Here is an 18,480-nt window from a genome sequence, read left to right on the forward strand (position 1 = left end):
AGAGATGTGAAGCAAAGCTGAAGTCAACCTGAAGCTTGGACCCAGTCCAGCCCAGTCCAGCCCAGTCCAGCCAGGCCCAGCCTAGATCAGCCATATTCCGGTAAACCTAAAGATGTAGGAACGAGAGCTACATACTTGTTATTTTTAAGCCACTCAGACTTATAGCTGTTTGTTATATGGCATTATTGTGAAAATAACCAGCTGATGCAAAGACATGCTCAGCATATACTCAAGAGGGAGTGCGGACCATTGTTAGAGTGAGACTGTTTATGAGGACTCTTCATGAGTGCAGACGAGGGTTGTGAGGGAGGGAGCTCTTTCCCACTGCTCCGGAACTCAGCTGGGTAGCCCGAAACTGTGGATTGCACCTGCAAATTGTAATGTAAATTAATTTATGTCTCTGATGGGAATGATTTTCCTTTAGATGTGGCTCTCTTGTGTGCTGTATGACCTGAATGCCTGTGTGGGTGACTCTGGCCATCTTGGCAGCTTGGCCTTAGGAATTTCAAACTGCTTGCAGTGGCTAAGGTAAAAGAGCAGTAAAAGAAAGACTACAGAAAGAAAGAGTATAGAGAAATGAAGACATTTTGGCTTGCAGAAGAGTTAAACTCAAAAAAAGGGGGGGAAAAGGACCCCGAAGACAAAGAGGAGAGAGGAGAAAAATAAAATCATGCTAATGTGATCCGGTTTTCAGTAAGTACCTAACAAATCAGATTTCCTTTATAAGGATTACACATCGAGAAAATAAACATGCGTATCTTAAGTGCCTCCTGTGTATAATCCAAAGGTGAATAAGATACTATCTTTATTCTCTCTATAAAGACATCACTCCAATATAGGAAGCGATCACTTTTGTTAACCACAATCTGAACTTTACCTGAGAAGCAAACACATGAGCTATATGGATAGGGTTTTCATTAGTTGGAGAGGGAAATGCAAGACTTGACATAGTGTGAGAGTTTTTCTAGCCTATCATCATTTGAACTGCCTGCTTTGACAAAAAGGTGTTTTTATTTGTCCTCAACTGGAGGGCATTTTCATTTGCAACACAACTAGATATCTAGGTGACTTGGTTTCAGGGAGTGAGGTGCAACTAACTCACTTTTACACATTTTGATGTTGTCTGTATATGCTGGCCCTTATCTTTTAGCTACTGCATAGACATCAACTCAAATAGGTCTTTAAAAAATTTAGGTTGTGGGCCAGCCAAGTGGCGTGATGGTTAAGAGCTGGCTTGGGACACCAGAGGGCCCCGGTTCAGATCCCACATATGAGGGCCAGTGACACTGCCCTCTACAGCTAAGATGCTGAACAACAGCTCAACCTGGAGCTGGGCTGCCGTGAGTTGCCTGCGACGGTAGGCTGCAGCCCCTGTGGCAGTGGGTTGCCATGGGCTACCGTATGTAGCCAGTAGCCAGCGTGAGCAGCCAGCAGCCGCAGTGAGCGGCTGTCCAGAAGCCGGCGACTGATCTGCCTCGCCTGGGAAGAGCACAATGATGGTGTCAACTTGGGCCAGTTAAGCAATGTCCTCCACAGCTAGACTGAAGAACAAAATGACAGCAACTTGTCTGTTCCCCTTCCCCCAATTCCCCAGCGCTGTTCCCATCCCCTCAATTCCCCAATAAAAAAAAATCTTAAAAAAAAAATTTAGGTTGAGAAAAACTTTAGTCTTACAGAACCATTGCCAAGATAGTACAGAGAACTCCCACACACTCCGTTTCCCACAATGCTAACATCAAATGTAACCATGGCACGATTATCAAAACTAAGAAATCAACCTTACTATAATATCACCAACTAAATTGCAGACATTATTTAGATTTCTCCAGTTTTTCCACTAGTATACTTTTTCTGTTCCAGGATCCAATCCATGATCCTGCATTGCATTTAGTTGTCATGTCCCCTTCAGCCTCTTCCAAACTGTTCCTTAGTGTTATGGGTTGAATTGTGCCTGTGTCCCCCCAAATTCATATGATGGTGAAGTTCTAACCCACAGTATCTCAGAATGTGACCCTATTTGGAGATAGGATCTTTATAGAGGTAATCAAGTTAAAATGAGGTCAGTAGAGTAGGCTCTAATCTAACTAGCGTCCTCATAAAAACAGGAAATCTGGACCCAGATGGAGGCATAGAGGGAAGATGGTGTGAAAAAACCAGAAGATGGCCATCTCCAAGCCAACGAGAAATGCCTGGACCACAATTCTTCATTCATAGCCCTCAGAAGGAAACTATATTGCTGATACCTTGATCTTGGACTTCTGGCCTCCAGAAATGTGAGACAATAAATTTCAAAAAAATAAAATTGTTTAAGCCACCCAGTTTGTGAGACTTGATTATGGCAGCCCTAGCAAACTAATACACTCAGTCCTTTATCTTTCATGGTTTTGACACACTTTTTTTTAATGATTCGGTGTATGTCCCACTACTTAGTGACAGCACCAGGCTGCTATTACACCTACTAATTTTAAGAACTGGTGTTTATTGTGTGCTTACTGAGGTCACTCCCTTGGAGCTACTATTGCCTGTCTTACTGTTAATGGGCTCTAAAGAGGGCTTACTCTGTTCCTAGCACTGACCCCAGATTTTCCCACTTAATTCTCACCATATCCCTTTGAGGTAGGTACAAGAGAAATCCTTTTATCTAGAATGGGTCTCTAGCCAGATAACTGGAAAAGTCAATTAAGGCAGGAAATCATACAAAGTATGCATACCTTAAATATATTCTCCCTTTGTTCCCTTTCCTTTGCCTGGCTCAGAAAGCTTATTTATTATTTTGTTTCATTATTATTATTATATTATTCTTTTCTTTTTACTTTTAGGCTCTCTTCACCCATCCATTACTTCCTCCTCCCCTCTCCCCCGTCCCCCACACACATCTGGCAATCACCAATCTGTCTCTGTGTCTATGAAATTGGTTTAATAATTTTTTTAGATTCCGCATATAAATAAATCAGATGGCATTTGTCTTTCTCTGTCTGACTTATTTCACTTAGCAGAATGCCCTTGAGGTCTACCCACGTTGTTGCAAATGGCAAGATTTCTTTCTTTTTTATGGCTGAATAATATTCTATTGTTTATATATTCCATTGTTTACATCCATTTGTATACTGATGGATACTTAGGTTGTTACCATATCTTAGCTATTGTAAATAATGCTTCAGTGAACATGAGGATGCATATATCATTTTAGTTACTGTTTTCATTTTCTTCAAATAAATACCCAGAAATGGAATTTCTGGATCATATGGTAGTTGCATTTTTAATTTTTTGAGGGGCCTTCATGATTTCCATGGTGGTTGCACCAATTGACATTACTACCAACAGTGCACAAGACTTCCCCTTTCTCCACATCCTCACCAACACTTGTTATCTCATCATTTTGATAATAGCCATTCTAATAGGTGTGAGGTAATATCTAATTATGGTTTTAATTTGCATTTCTGTGATGATTAATGATATTGAGCATCTTTTTGCATACCTGTTGGCCATCTGTATGTCTTCTTTAGAAATATGTCTATTTAGGTTTTCTGTCTATTTTTTAAATTTGATTTTTTTGATTTGTTTTTTTTTTTTTGCTATCGAGTTGCATAAGTTCTCCCTATATTTTGGATATTAGCCCTTTATCAGGTATATGATTTGCAAATATTTTCTCCCATTCAGTAGGGTGCATTTTCATTTGTTATGTTTGAAGAGTGGTAACTTGTAGAATGTCCCTCGGTTTGGATTTGTGACATTTTCTCATGATTAGACTACAGTTATGGATTTGGGGGAAGAATAGTACAGAGGTGATGTGCCTTTCTCAATGTATCATGTCAGGGGGAACACAATATTGATATGTCCCATTACTACTGGTGATATTAACCTTGATCTCCTGGTTTTAAGGAGCTGTCTATGAGATGTCTGTCACTGTAAAGTTACTATTTTCCCCCCATTTTAGTCAACAAATATTTCAGGGGAGACACTTCGTGGCTATGAAAATATCCTATTTCTCCTTCAACTTTTACTCACTAATTTTAGCATTCATTTGTTGATTGTGCCTGCAGCAATTATTACTGTGATATTTTTAATGATGATTTTCTATTTCCCTCATTTTTTCTTCTATTAGTTTTTTTTTAACATGATTTTTTTTAAAAGATTTTTTATTATTTTTTATTGGGGAATTGGGAGGATGGGAACAGTGCTGGGGAATTGGGGGAAGGGAAATTCTTCTATTAGTTTTTCTCATGCTTTCTACTTTCATTATTTGGAATTATACCATAAAAAAGAGCTGTCCCTTTTCTCCTCCTTGATTCATTTCTATCAGTATGAACTTGGAGATATTTACTTTATTCTTCAGGTTATGTTCCAATGCCTGTTATTTGTTTTGTTGCTCAAATTATTCTATCTTTGGCCATCAGGGGCTATTTCAAGTTGTCTCTTATGCTCTTATGTATGTCTTTTTACCCTCTGATCAAAGATGTTCTGGGTTCATCTAGTATTTTACTTGCCCCAGCCTTTCTGAAGGAACTCTGGCCCCTTTTATAGGAAAATGATATTTCAAAATGATCTTCAACCTTAGTTTCAGAATGATAGATGTCACTATTTTTAAATGTTTTATTATGAAACATTTAATACATACACAAAAGTCACGAGACTGGTATAATAAACTCCTGTGAATTCACCATCCAGTTTCAATGATGATTATGCCAATCCTTTTTAAGTTGTCCTCCATTTATTCTTCTGGAATGTTTGAAAATAAATCCCCACTTCATGCCATATCACCAGTAAACCGCCCAGTATCTAACTATCTTATTTAATTTATAAGGACTTTTATAAAACATACCCATCACATCCTTACCACACTTAACAAAATCAACAATCATTCCTTAATATCTAATACCCTCCAAATTCAGATTTCCCTGTTTCAAAACCATCTTTTAATACTTGGTATATTCAAATAAGGGTCCAAACCACATGTTGTATTTAGATATTATATTTCTTAAGTCTTTTTTATCTTAAGAAATAGGAGAATAATACAGTGTCCTCCTCCCATCACGCTTTTTAAACTTGGTTAGAGAAACTGAGTCATTGGTGCTATAGAATTTCAAAGTAGCTAATCTAGAATATTGATTAGCTTCAGGCTGATTTTTTAGGTAAGATTCCTTCATTGGTAGTGCTTGTACACTTCTTACTATATCACACTATGAGGACTTAAGGCTGGTTGACCCACTTTCAGTGATACTAAGATTGCTCCTTGGGTTCAGGTGGTGTCCGCCTGGTCCTTCCATTGTAAAGTTCTCCAAAACCTTTCATCTAAGAGTTTAGCCTTCATTGATTATTGTTGCCTAAATCCATTATTTCATTAGAAATTGCAAAATGTTAATTTTCTAATTCTGTCATTCCTACTGCATTTACTACCTGGAATCCTTCTTTAAAACTTCCCCATATCATTTATTACCTGAAACACAATTCCTACAGGAAAGGCAGAATACAAAGGCTTGAGTCTTTCCTTTATCAGTTTTCAGATGTTTCAATGATAACAAATGAGATTTTTTTTAGTATTATTAAATTCATGGACTTATATATATTTTCTGTGTTTTATTCTATTATAGTCATTTTTTTTATAATGCTCAAATTGTCAGATCTTAGGCCAGTGAGAGTTATTGCAAATTGGCTCCAGTGTCCTTTGGCTGACTCTAATTGACTTTGATAGCTTCCTTTCTTCCTGGTTCATCAAGATGTCCCATATCCATCTTGGACATTTTCTGCCTCAAACCTAGAATCAGTAATTTCTTCAAGCAATCTTCATTCTTTTCAATGGGAAGTGGTATTTATAGACCACTCTGCATGCTAAGATGCTCATTGCTCACAGTGTCTTTGATTCAAGGTCTCAGTGGACAAATCTAGGAAATGCATGTTTATTTTTAAAAAGAGTTTATATTAATATTTCCAGTTAAATTTACTATAACAGGGTTATAATTTCTTTGATTTTATACTTGTTTAGTCTCTCTTAAGCTTAAAACCTCGATTTCTTATGACGTTAACATAGCATATGCTTTATCTTACAAATACTCAATGCTCCTATTATAGTGTCAAAATAGCACTACCAATATGATAGCACTAATGACTAAACTTCTGAATATGATTTTAAGTTTGATGGATTTTGGCAAGTATATATAGTCATGTAACCACCACCATATCAACATATTTCTGAATACACACAGAGACAATGACCAGGCTACATATAAAAATAGAATTCTGATGCCCAAACTGTAGCAACCAGATGTGGAAGCCAACCTAGTATGTGTTATAACCAGTGTAGGAAGTCAAACTACTATCTGTAACAACCAGTCTAGAAAGCCAAATAACTACTGTAGAAATGGGGCCCAAACATTCAGGACTTGATTAATAACATAGAGCTTTCTAAAATTGACTCCACTTCAAACTTAGGATCAATTGGAGAAAGTGAAATATTCACCTTTAGAGAATCACATAGGAATGCCCTGCTTCTAGTTAGCCCACCTACAGCTCCCCCATGCCAGCAGCCTCCAATCTGGGCACACCACTTTGTACTGCTACATAGTACTATATTGTATATTTGTACATTAGTTTATTCAATTCATCTTCTAGTGATGGATATTTGGGTTATTTGAAATATTTTGGTCTTATAAACAATGTCACATGCCTTGTGCATGTGTCAGTCTGTATCTTTGCTAAAGTATCTTTGGGTGAGAGTCCTACAAATAAAATTAAATTGCTGCGTCCAAGTGTAGATGTGTGTATACGTAATTTTGCAAGATATTGTCAAATTCCACTCCTGAGGGATTTGTACCTTTTATATTTCCAGCAGCAATAAATGAGAGGAACTGTTTTCCCATTTCCAGTGGGATATTATCAAAGTTTTAGATTTTTACCAACCTAACACTGTAGATTTAATTTAAATTTCTCTTATAATGAGCAAGGTTGAACATTCTTTTCATATGTTTGTGTCATTTTCAATTCTTTTTCTATGAAATATCTGTTCATATCTTTTGCTATTTTTTCAGCAAATTGTGTTGGTGGTCTTTTTGACCTCTCAATTTTAGGAGCACTCTATATATGAAGGATATTAGCATATTGTTAAATATGTTGCAATATTTTTCCAGTTTAATCATTTGTCATTTGGTTATTTATAGTTTTTTTCATGCAAAGACTTCTTCTATTTATATAGTTAAAGTAATCATTTTTTCTTCATTGTTTTTGGATTTGAGTTGTCAGTCAAATCTAGCTAGGAGTTTTCCTCACTCTAACTTTATAAAAAATTCATCCATGTTTTCATCTACTAGACTCAGGTAGTCCTTTTTTCCTTTTTAACAGCTTTATTCAGGATATAATTTGCATCCCATACAATTGACCCATATAAAGTGCATGTCAATAATTCTCAGCATATTACATTATTTTTAAAAATTATGACAAAATATATAACATTAAATTTGTCATTTTAACCATTTTATGTGTACAATTTAGCAACATTAATTACATTCACAATGTTGTGCAACCATCACCACCATCTATTTCTAAAACTTTTTCATCAAACCCTAACAGAAACTATGTAACCATTCAGCAATAACTCCCCATTCCTCCCTCCTCCCAGCCCCTGGTAACATCTAATATATTTCCTGTCTCTGAATTTGCCTATCCTAGGTATTTCATAAGTCAAATTGTATAATAGTTTTCCTTTTGTGTCCGGTTTATTTCACTTAGCGTATTTTCAACATTCATCCATGTTGTAACTTATTTTCCGTGTTCATCTGTGTTGTAGCACGTATCAGGAATTTACTGTTTTTTTATGGCAGAATAATATTCCATGGTATGTAGGTACCAAGTTTTGTTTACACATTAGTCTATTGATAGACACTTGAGTTGTTTCCATCTTTTGGTTATCATGAATAATGCTGCAGCGAACATTGGTGTACAAACATCTATTTAAGTCCCTGCTTTCAACCCATTTAGGTATATTCATTCCAACAAATGGAACTGCTGGGTCATTTGGTAATTCTGTGTTTAGCTTTTTGAGAAAACGCCAGACTATTTTCCAATGTGATTGTATCATTATGCAGTCTCACAAGCAATGTATGAGGGTTCCAATTTCTTCACATCTTTGCTAACACTTGTTAACCCAGTAGATGTGAAATGGTATCTTATAGTTTTAGTTTGCATTTCCCTAATGACTAATGATATAGAGTAACTTTTCTTGTGCTTATTGTATATCTTCTTTGGATAAATGTCTATTCAAGTCCCTTGTTCATTTTTTAATTGGGTTGTTTTTTGTTATTGAGTTGAGGAGTTCTTCATACATTATATTCTGGTATGTGATTTGAAAATATTTTCTCCCATTCTGTAGGTTGGTTTCCACTTTCTTGGTAATATTCTTTGTTGCAAAAGTAATTTTGATGAAATCCAATTTACCTGTTTTTTCTTTTGTTGCTCAAGCTTTTCATATCATTGAACCCATTGCCAGATCCAAGGTCCTGAAGACTTACCCCTATGTTTTCTTCTAGGAGTTTTATAGTTACAGATCTTACATTCAAGTCTTTAATCCATTTCAGTTGATTTTTGCATATGGTATAAGATTGGGGTCCAGTTTCAGTCTTTTACATGTGATATATAATTGTACCAGAAACATTTGTTGAAGAGATTATTCTTTCCCCCTTTGAAAGAGCTTAGCACTCTTGTCAAAAACCAGTTGACCATAGATGATGGGCTTATTTCTGAACTCTCAATTCTAGCCCATTGGTCTATATGTCTATCTTTATGCCCATACCACAGTTTTAATTACTGTAGCTTCGTAGTAAGTTTTGAAATTGGAGATGTGAGTCCAACTTTGTACTTATTTTACAATATTGTTGGCTATTCAGAGTCCTTTGCAATTCCATATGAATTTGAGGATTGGCTTTTCCATTTCTGTAAAAAAAATAAAGCCATTGGAATTTTGATAGGGATTATGTTGAATCTGTGGATGGCATTGGGTAGCATTGACATCTTGACAATATAAAGTCCTCCTGTCCATGAATATGGGATGTCTTTCCATATATTTAGGCCTTTTAAGATTCTTCTTGATACTCTTTAGTAGAATACTCCTTTAGTCGAAACTATCTGACTCCTTTCAAGGTTACCAAGGAACACATAGCCAAAAGTCCTAAATGTTGAATGATTGCATTAAAACACATTTCACTGCAATTCACAAAGCATCACTTTATTTTCATATAAATAACAGTCACTGATGAAGGGGATAAAACAAAGTCATGACTATACATTTTTACCTAGGGACCTGTTTTCATAGGATACTGATGAAAGAACATGGTATACATCTTCAGAGTGGCAGGGGACACAGGGATAGGCACACTAGATTGAAAGCGTAGAAGCATATTCTCATAAGAACCAAACAATCCTTGTTGTTGGAGGACCAAATGGAATCATCATTAATGTAAGTAAAATCAAAGTTGACGATCTGTAAGTCCTTTTTAAGATATGCATCATTCAGCTTATTTACAGTTCGAGCAAAGGCATATTTAGAGGCACAACTATATGCTTCCAAACTGTACACTTTCTTGAAGTGCAGATCAAAAAATGGATTGTCCTAGAAAAGAAAAAGAGATGTGATTTCGTTTGTAGTCAGGAAAGCAACTAGATATCCTGGATTCTCACATATTGTTTTGTATATGCTTATTGATTATAAAGTATTAGTACCAAACATATTTCTAAAATCTACAAATGAGCCTTACAAAGCTACCTGCTTCACACATATTGCTTCTAAGAAGAACAACAATCAGAATGATTATTTTTGAAGAACCTGTAATTTTTCAATTATACAAATAAAACATGTCTCAGAATGTACAGTTATCAACTCTTCCCAGGAGAGTGAATTTGAGAGGATGGGTAAGGATGGAAGAAGAGAATAAACCCACTTACAGACTTCTGGAGGGGAGGAAAGGTTTCTCCTTTTCTCTATTATATGGTTGGTTCTTTGTGCAATTCCAAATGTAGAAGGGGGAAATACAGGTTGTCTATTCAGCTTTTGGCATACTACAGATCACCAACTTGCTGACTGAGAAGTTAATCACAGGATCATTCAATCATTTGACTGAAACTGAAAAATTACTAAAGACTGCCTGTAGGCTCTTGTTGCATTTCCAGTGGAGATGTTTGGAGAAAAGTCAGACATCCAACCTGACCTAAGTCCTGGATGTTAAAACAATAATACTTGCTATTGTTACTAACAGCAGTAACAACAATGCCTGGCATTTATAAAGTGCTTTTCAGTTTACAAGATGCTTTCACATTCATTATCTACCTAACTCCTAACTTTCCTTGAGGGCAGAGGGTTTGAATTATTTATCTTTGTATTCCTAGTGCTTATCCTTGGCAGCTACTAAGTTCTCAACAAGTGTGTGTTGAAAGGCTCTGAAGTGGTCCTATGAAAAGAGAAGTGGAGGCAAACAGTGCCCTAAATGACAAGGAGGCGGAGGGAAACCAAACAAGAATATGAATAATTCATTACCATGTAGTGTAATGTAAACAATGTAAACATTGTTTACAAACAACTTAGGCATTTGCAATTTTTTTTTTTGAAATAGGAAAATTCTTAGAGGGGGCAGGAAAAAGATGAGTTTTTAGACCCATTTTGAATCTCTGATGTAACCATGGGCAAAGTACTTATGTGACTGGCCCTCACTTTTCTCCTCTTTTTAGATAAGGTTGCTATGAAGTTTATATGAGATTAATCATATAAACTGTATAGTATGAAGTTTAATAAATGATAGTTCCCTTTCCAAAATCTGCCCCCAAAGATTGTGGTACTGGTGTTATACCACCTTGCTTTATACCATTAACATATTTTAAAAACAAAACAACACTTTGTAAAAAGAATGTACAAGGCTGAAGTGATTTTAAGTGCAGTGTTCCTCTAGTCACATCTCACAAAATTTTTCCTAGCTGTCATAATTGCACATGAAAGACATTTCTGCTGGGAATCTCAATAAAAGGAAATCATACCCATTCCATCATCAAATAATAATCGCACTCCTTATGTAGTTTCCCCATTGAAACATTTTCTCCTTATCATATAGAAAATATCCTTTATGCTTTTGAGATACTTAGAAAGGATGAATTTTTTTTTCTTTAGCCTAATAATTGAAGCCTGAGCAGGCATGCACATAGAATAGAAATCTCTCCCTCCCTCTCTCCCTCTCATCCTTCCTTCCTAGGGTCATGAATTTGGGAAGATGGGTAGGGATGAAAGAAGAGAATAAACTCACAGACTTCTGGAGGAGAGGAAAGGTTTCTCTTTTCTCTTTGGTACCAAACACGCCAAAATTTTACAATAAGATCCTTCCCTCCGCCTTGTCTCCCACCTTGTCCCCCTCCCTTTCTCTTTCTTTCTTGATAGAATCCTAGAGCTGACGAGGAATCTCACAGATTATTTAGTAATCTCTTGTTTATAGCTGGGATAATAGTTTCCAGAGTGGCGAAGCCCTGGTCACACATACAGTTATTGGCAGAACCAGGACAAGAACTAAGATCTCAGTCAACACAACCCCAGTTTGCTATATCATCCTCTCTCCTGTTATGTCATGTCAGTCTCCAAATCTCCAATCATTTTGATTTCTGCTTTATGAATTGACTTCAATTTCAATTCCATTCCATTTTAAAGTTGACAACTTTCTGGCTCTAAATGGCTCCATTTAAAATTGTGTCACTGCTATTGAAAAAATATAATAAATGCTGACATTTTAGGATTCAATTCCGAGAGACAAATGGAAAATCCCAGAATAACTAGAATATTTTTACTTCATCAATAGAAAAGAAATCTTTAAAAGAAATACTCTTTGGATAGTATAGGTTTTTCTTAGATCCTAAAATAATGAGAAAAATAAAAATATTCAACTTATTTTTTGTATTTAGTTCACTACCAAAATTAATAATCTTCAAATAGGAAAGAGAAGAATCAACATTGTAGGTATGGAATTAAAGGCCAGAAAGGTGAGGAGAAAACAGAGCATATCAAATACACCAAAATTTAAAATTAGGATTCCTAGGTGACAAGTCAAGATTACAGCAGATTGCATATATAGATTTCAGTAAAGATCTTAAGGTTAAAATTTAGGTATTCAGACTAGATAATTTATTAACTAAGGCAGAACTAAGTGCTTATGTGTGTCTAATTCTCCATGGTATCCTCAGAGCCTAGCATGGTCTTATATAGCATAAATTCTCAATGAATGAATGTATATGAATTTGTAGAGATGTTAAACAAGCAGTCAAAAGAAGGCGAATTAATAGATTTCTGGGTAAAGTATAGCTCCACCACTTAATAGCTATGTGACCTTGGGCAAAATCAATTAATCTCTTTAAGTCTGATTTTCCTCATCTGTAACTCAGAAATAATAACACAGTCTAAGTCATGGGGTTTTGTAAGGATTATGTGAAACTATATAGAGCTTTGTGTGATTCCTGGCACCTGATAAGAGTTTACTAAGTGTGAGATGGTAGCAGGTAGCAATACTACTAATAGTAGTTATAGTGGTAATAATAATAACCTATCAATTACCTAGAGGTATCCACTTAGCCCTGCCCACTTCATCATTTTTATTATTGACTTGAATGAAGTCCTAACTGTTGTGCTCATTAAATCTTCATCATACTACAGTGAATATTTAAAAAATCAAAATATTAGAAGATTTGATAGGTGAGAAGAATGAGCCAGACTGAGAACAAGCATTTAGTAGGATTAAGAATAAATGAGTTTAAGTTCTAATTCATCCAACAGTAACACAAATATTTATTGAGTGCCTAATATCTATCAGGCAGAAGGCTGCAATAAAAGATAAAAAGCCACGGTCCCAGTTTTTTAGATCTCCCTATCCAGAGAAGACACAGAAAAAGCCTACAATTGCAGCTTGTAGGATTATGGCTATAACACATTTCTATCCACAATTTGATGGGGATTTCAGGCAGGGAGACACGAGTAGGACTTAATCCAATGGGGAATCTGGGGATGGAGTGACATATAGACGTGGTTGAGCATTCTAAGCCTCAAGAATCAGTAGTTAAACATTGTGGATATATACAATGTAAGGGGGAATGACCAGGGATAAAGAAGGCAGATCACCAGGGCCCTTTTTTAGATTTTATTCCATGTAAGTAGGGGGTATGACCGATTAGGTTAAATGGCAATTCATGCACAAGAGAGCCAAGATATCAGTTAAGTGTTTAATAGAAAACAGGAATCCAGATCAAAGGAAATACAAACTAGACACACTAGTTCTAAAATATTGTATTTATTTTTGGAAAAACTGAAGCATTCCAGAGAAGAGAAAATAATGGTATTGAAAGGTATTGAAACAAAGTCATGGGAAAAAATAACACCAGTGTTATTTCCTCTTGGTGGTTGTACTGTCCTGTCATATTATCTTATGTGATCTTCATATGAAGGTTATTTAAAGCATGAAATGGGTACATTTAATCTAGGACACAGAAAACTTGAGGGAATATTATAACTGTCCTCAAGTATTGGAAAGGCTGCTATGTGACAGAGGATTGGATTTGTTCTAGATTGCTCCCAATGGCAAAAGTAGGACTAATGGGTGGATGTTACAGTGAAGCAGGTTTTGGTTAAACATAAGTAGGAAGTTTAAAAATAAAGTGTGGCAATTCAGAAATAGAATGGACTTCCATATGTGGTAATGAGTTCTCCATCAGTAGAAGAGTTCAAGGAGAGACCAGGAAAACTACTTGTCATGTGATCAAGTGGAGAGATTGGTGTATACACCCTCCCTCAACCCTTGAACTGTAAGGTTGTAGGATTTCCAAGAGTTATTGATCTTTCTGGAGGATCAAGTGGGTAACTGACAGTAAAATTGGAAGATGAGGGAAGGAATCTCCAAAACTTATGGAGGAAACTAGGGTGGAGAAAGAGTAGTAGTGGAAGCATTGTGTATTTAAAGTTTCAGGATTGACTGGGAGATTGTGTTTAACCTGTTAAGAAGCCCTTGGGAAAGATGCTTTTAAATCTAATAGACAAAATTCAAATTTAAACTCATAAAAACAGAACAAGAACAAAAAACCCCAGTAGAACATCCCAGTAGATTAAACCATACCACTTAAGAACAATATGTCATCTTCACATTTAATTACAGGCCAAGAATATATGAAGCGGGATATTGAACATGAAGATCTCAGCTTATTGATCCCACATCTCCCTTAAAAAGCATAACACTTACGGTATCTGCTTCTTTTCCATCAATCATCTGTAGATCGTTCAAAGACCACTTTTTTGTTACTTCATATTTTTCATCTAAACCTATTCTGTAATGTTTCACCATAATTATTTTTACTTCTTCATTTTTGGTCACTGTGGGACAGAAAAACACTTAGTTTACATGCACTCTTGGAAGATAATAAATTATTCATCATCATACTTTTCAGCATTTATGCATCTCTTTTTCATATAATGAGCTTGAACCTACATTAAATCGGCAGCCCATTTATGAACCCTGATGTATCTGAACTTTCATGAGTTTGCCCCCAAATTTGCTCAATGTGTTAACTTTATTTTTGCTACAATTTCGGTTACATACTGCCACAATAACGTCTGTCAGATAGAACATTGAGCTATGTGCTTTCAGCTATGAGCCTTGTGGTGGGGAATGGGGTTCAACGCAGGACAGAAAATAAGAGACTTAGAGTTAGCACAGTCAGTGCCAAAGTATTTGCCAGAACAAGTAGGAATTTTAATTTATGACGATATGAGAAAGTGAGGTCAGGAACGTAAACAGTTCTGCTCACAGCAACGCAGTGTTAAAGAGTGACCACGCAAATACTACTGTGTATGCTGTGAGATTTTTGATGTAGAAGTGCTTGTCTCATAGCTACAGCTGACCTACAGCTGCTGTTGTTTGAGATTTTTAATCCTTTCTAGTGTGTTACCAAAATTCTAGACTTCAACGTGTGCCGCTGAAGACAACATTTTAGTACTATACTCTGAAAGGTGTGGGGAAATCATTGCTTATTTTATGTGAACAAAATTAGGAAATAATTTCCTGGCCTCAAAATTATTGTCTTCGGTCTCATATGAACATAGCAGAAGAATCAACGTTTGATGTTAGAACTCCTGAATTGAAAATTACCAGTGAGTTGGGATTATAAAGGAGTATTTACTGAATACCTGCTATTGGCCTGATAGACCTATTATAGATGCAATGGAGGGTACAAATATGAGACAGGATCCCTGTTCTCTAGAAGGTTATGGTTTTGTTGAGGAGACAAAGCTAACACACATGAGTTACATAAAATATATAGTATAAAGGCTTCTAGGTATATTATGTAGAGGTGGCAATCAGAATTGAATATCTTAAACTTTCAAAATGGATAATGTCACTTGGAGAGTTGTAAGCTGGTTTGTCTTCCTAGAAGGGAACTGGAATTTGTCTTTAGGGAAGACTCTATTTTGGTTCTAGAAAGTACTACTTTGGCATGCCCTTCTAGTTAAGAAGATATGAAGCATAATATTGCAATATAATCATAGTGATAGATAAGCGATGTAGAACAGACCACATGTTTAACAGTTCTGGGAAGGGAGAGGATTGGAATAATTAAGGAAGGAATTATGAAAGAAATATAATTTTAGATAAAGCTTTAAAATTAGTTCACTTTGGAAAGGCAGGGATGATACCGAAGGCATTTCTAGGTAAAGGACAGCATGAAGGAATGAATGGACAATAGAAGCTGAACTGCACCAGGTAGATTCAGAGAACGTGAACTGTATAGACTGGTTAGTGTTGGGATATGGGGGGGGGGGGGTAACAGGATTCCCTAGGTTGAGAAGGTTGTGAAAATGTCTTGAAAAACTCTAGATTTGAAAAGTGACAAAAACCACTGTAGACTTGTGGTGTCTGAATCCCCACTCCGATAGGAGGGATGGGTGGCTGACAGTGAGTGCTCCAGAATTGGGGCTGGCGAAAGGAGTAATTCTCCTCTGAAAGTGCAGGTGATACTGAATGAAATTAAGGCAACCAGTTAAGCCTAAATTTGATGGTGGAGCTGAGTTCTGTCACGCACTAATACTGAGCGCACGATACTGTCTGCCAGTTTCTGGGTTAGGTAGGATTAGAAAACCAAACAGGAAGAGACTAAAGGCTGTGTTTTAAATCACATATTCCAAGAGTTTGGAAGAAGAGGGATTGTGTATTTTGGGGACAAAAGGAGGGAGTGATTGAGGACCATGTTCTGGAGGGGACCTAGAGCAGAAGATTTTTACCCAGGGGTCAAACAACAACAACAAAATGACTGAGTCCTGAAGTTGTGTGCCAAAGTTAGTGGGTTTCTGCCCATGTACACTTCGCTAGCCCTAAAAAAAGCCCGTCTGTGGACCAAAAAAAAGGCTGTTCTGTCTGTCCAGACAAATGCTCTACCTCAGAACCAAACAACGATATTCTTGTTCGGGGTAGCTGTCTCACTCGCTACGTAGGGGATGAGAGAGGAAGGGGATGGGAAGAAATAACTGGATATTGTATGAAAATATAATTTGAAGCAAATTCCACTGCCTCATCTACATGTTATGATAACCAGCCTATTGACTATAGACCCACTGATTCATTTCATTAATGTGATAAATATTTGAGTGCCCTTTTATCTAAAGCCCTGTGCTAAGCGCTGAAAAAAATGAACTCCCACAAGACACCATTCCTACTCTCACTGAGATGACAGGGAGTAGGGGCTTCAGAAAGAAAACATACAATCACAGTGCTGTGAATGAGGCACGGGCAGAGTAATTAGGAACATGGAGAAGGGAGATCTTCATGCGACTTGGGGTTCGGGAGAGCTTCTTGAAGGAGGTCATCTGGGTTGTAAAGGGCAGTGGGAGTTAGCAGAATGAAGAAAGGGGTAAAGAGAGCTCTGGAGCAGCATGTGTACAAAAATATGAAATACTAGACACTACTGAATCCTTAAAGGTATTTGGAGTGTGAGAGTGAATAGGTGGCAGGAAGGAGGTTAGGCAGGAGGTAAGTCCTGAAGGGTCTAGAATGCTAGGCAAAGGAGTTCAAATGTTATCGTGAAAGCTATGTGCGGGGGAAGTTTAGGGGGGAGGGAGGGTTGTCACTGAAGGATTTTAAGTGAATAGATAGGCTGAGCTTTAAATTTTAGAAAGTTTTTTAGGGGGCAGTTCTGTAAAGGATAGGTTGGGAGGAAGGAGTGGAGAAAGATGTGAAGAAGGTAGGATCTACCAGTTATCAAGTTTTCCTACGTTAACGGTCACTGTCCCATGAACATCAAACTAAGGAAATAAAACAGCATGCTTTAAAATTAACCTTTAATACAATGATGCAGCACAGAGACAGTTCAGCTTCCTTAATTTGGCAAAATAGCCACCCCTGGAGCCAAGGAGGCTCTAGGAATTGTCTTCAGCCAAGAGTTGAAGAAGTCTACTCAGGCTGGAGTGGACCCAATCCCTAATTTTCATACTTCAGCTGTGGTACCTGCCAACATTAAATGGCCATATCCAACATTAATGGAGTGGCAAAGTGGAAATGTATCACACTGTCTTAAAACAGAAATGGGTTTATATCATCAAAATGCTAGAGTTGGTTTCAGTAACATCAGAAGTGCCGTTGTGTAATTATTATATAGTGAGTATATCTACAGACCCAGGGAATTTCAGAATGAACCTGCTCTAGTGTTTGTATTTTTAGTTAGCATATTCAGAATCTTAAATCATGCCAACCATTTTCACTTTTAATTTCAAAATAAACATTGTCATTACTAACTGCCTCTATTACCATGGTAAAATAGTCACTATTATTCATGAGGCTAAATGGAAAGCAAATTGGCCAATTGAGCAAATATAATTTGGCAGGATAGAGGAAAAAGAGTAGCTCATGAGGAAGCTGCACAGAAATGCTTTAAATAACTAAACAACTGGTCTTTTACAACCCCAGTGTTACATAATTGTTTTCATCATTGAAATTAAATAATAGGGAAAAATTACCATGAGCTATCAAACACAAGAAGCCTCAGTAAAATGTATTGATTATGTCTTGGGATCATTGAGAATGCTATTATTAATTTCATCAAAAAGTAGTTTTCATATAATATTTTTCCTAAAATTTTATATTTTTATACAATCAATTTTGGGGTTATACTGGGTACTATAGATTGAATGTTTATGTCCCCCCAAAATTCAAATCCTAACCTCCAAGGTGGCAATATTAGGAGGTGGAGCTTTGTGAGGTGATTAGATCATGAGAGCAGGGCCTTCATAAATGGCATTAGTGCCCTTATAAAATTAGACCCCACAGAGATCCCTTGCCCCTTTTGCCATGCGAGGTTACAGGAAGAAGACAGCAGCCTATGAGGAAGTGGGACCTCACCAGACATGGAATCTGCCAGTGCCATGATCTTGGCCTTTCCAGCCTCCAGAACTGTGAGAAATAAATGTTTTGTTGTTTATAAGCCACCCAGTCT

The 18,480-nt window shown here is 36.7% G+C and overlaps 1 protein-coding gene across 1 annotated transcript in view; it reads right to left on the reverse strand.

Moving 5' to 3' along the window:
- Positions 1–9,119: 9,119 nt before the first annotated feature.
- Positions 9,120–18,480, reverse strand: part of EXOC1L (exocyst complex component 1 like) — a 12,994-nt gene continuing 3,633 nt past the window's right edge. Inside the window, exons 2-3 of the mRNA XM_019634409.1 lie at positions 14,241–14,371; positions 9,120–9,598 (exon numbers count right to left, since the gene is read on the reverse strand). Of these exons, the coding sequence (XP_019489954.1) occupies positions 9,332–9,598; positions 14,241–14,371 (398 nt within the window). The 3' untranslated portion in view covers positions 9,120–9,331. The remainder of the gene's footprint in view (positions 9,599–14,240; positions 14,372–18,480) is intronic.

Source organism: Hipposideros armiger, unplaced genomic scaffold, assembly GCF_001890085.2.
Source record: "Hipposideros armiger isolate ML-2016 unplaced genomic scaffold, ASM189008v1 scaffold_1638, whole genome shotgun sequence".
Classification (NCBI taxonomy): Eukaryota; Metazoa; Chordata; class Mammalia; order Chiroptera; family Hipposideridae; genus Hipposideros; species Hipposideros armiger.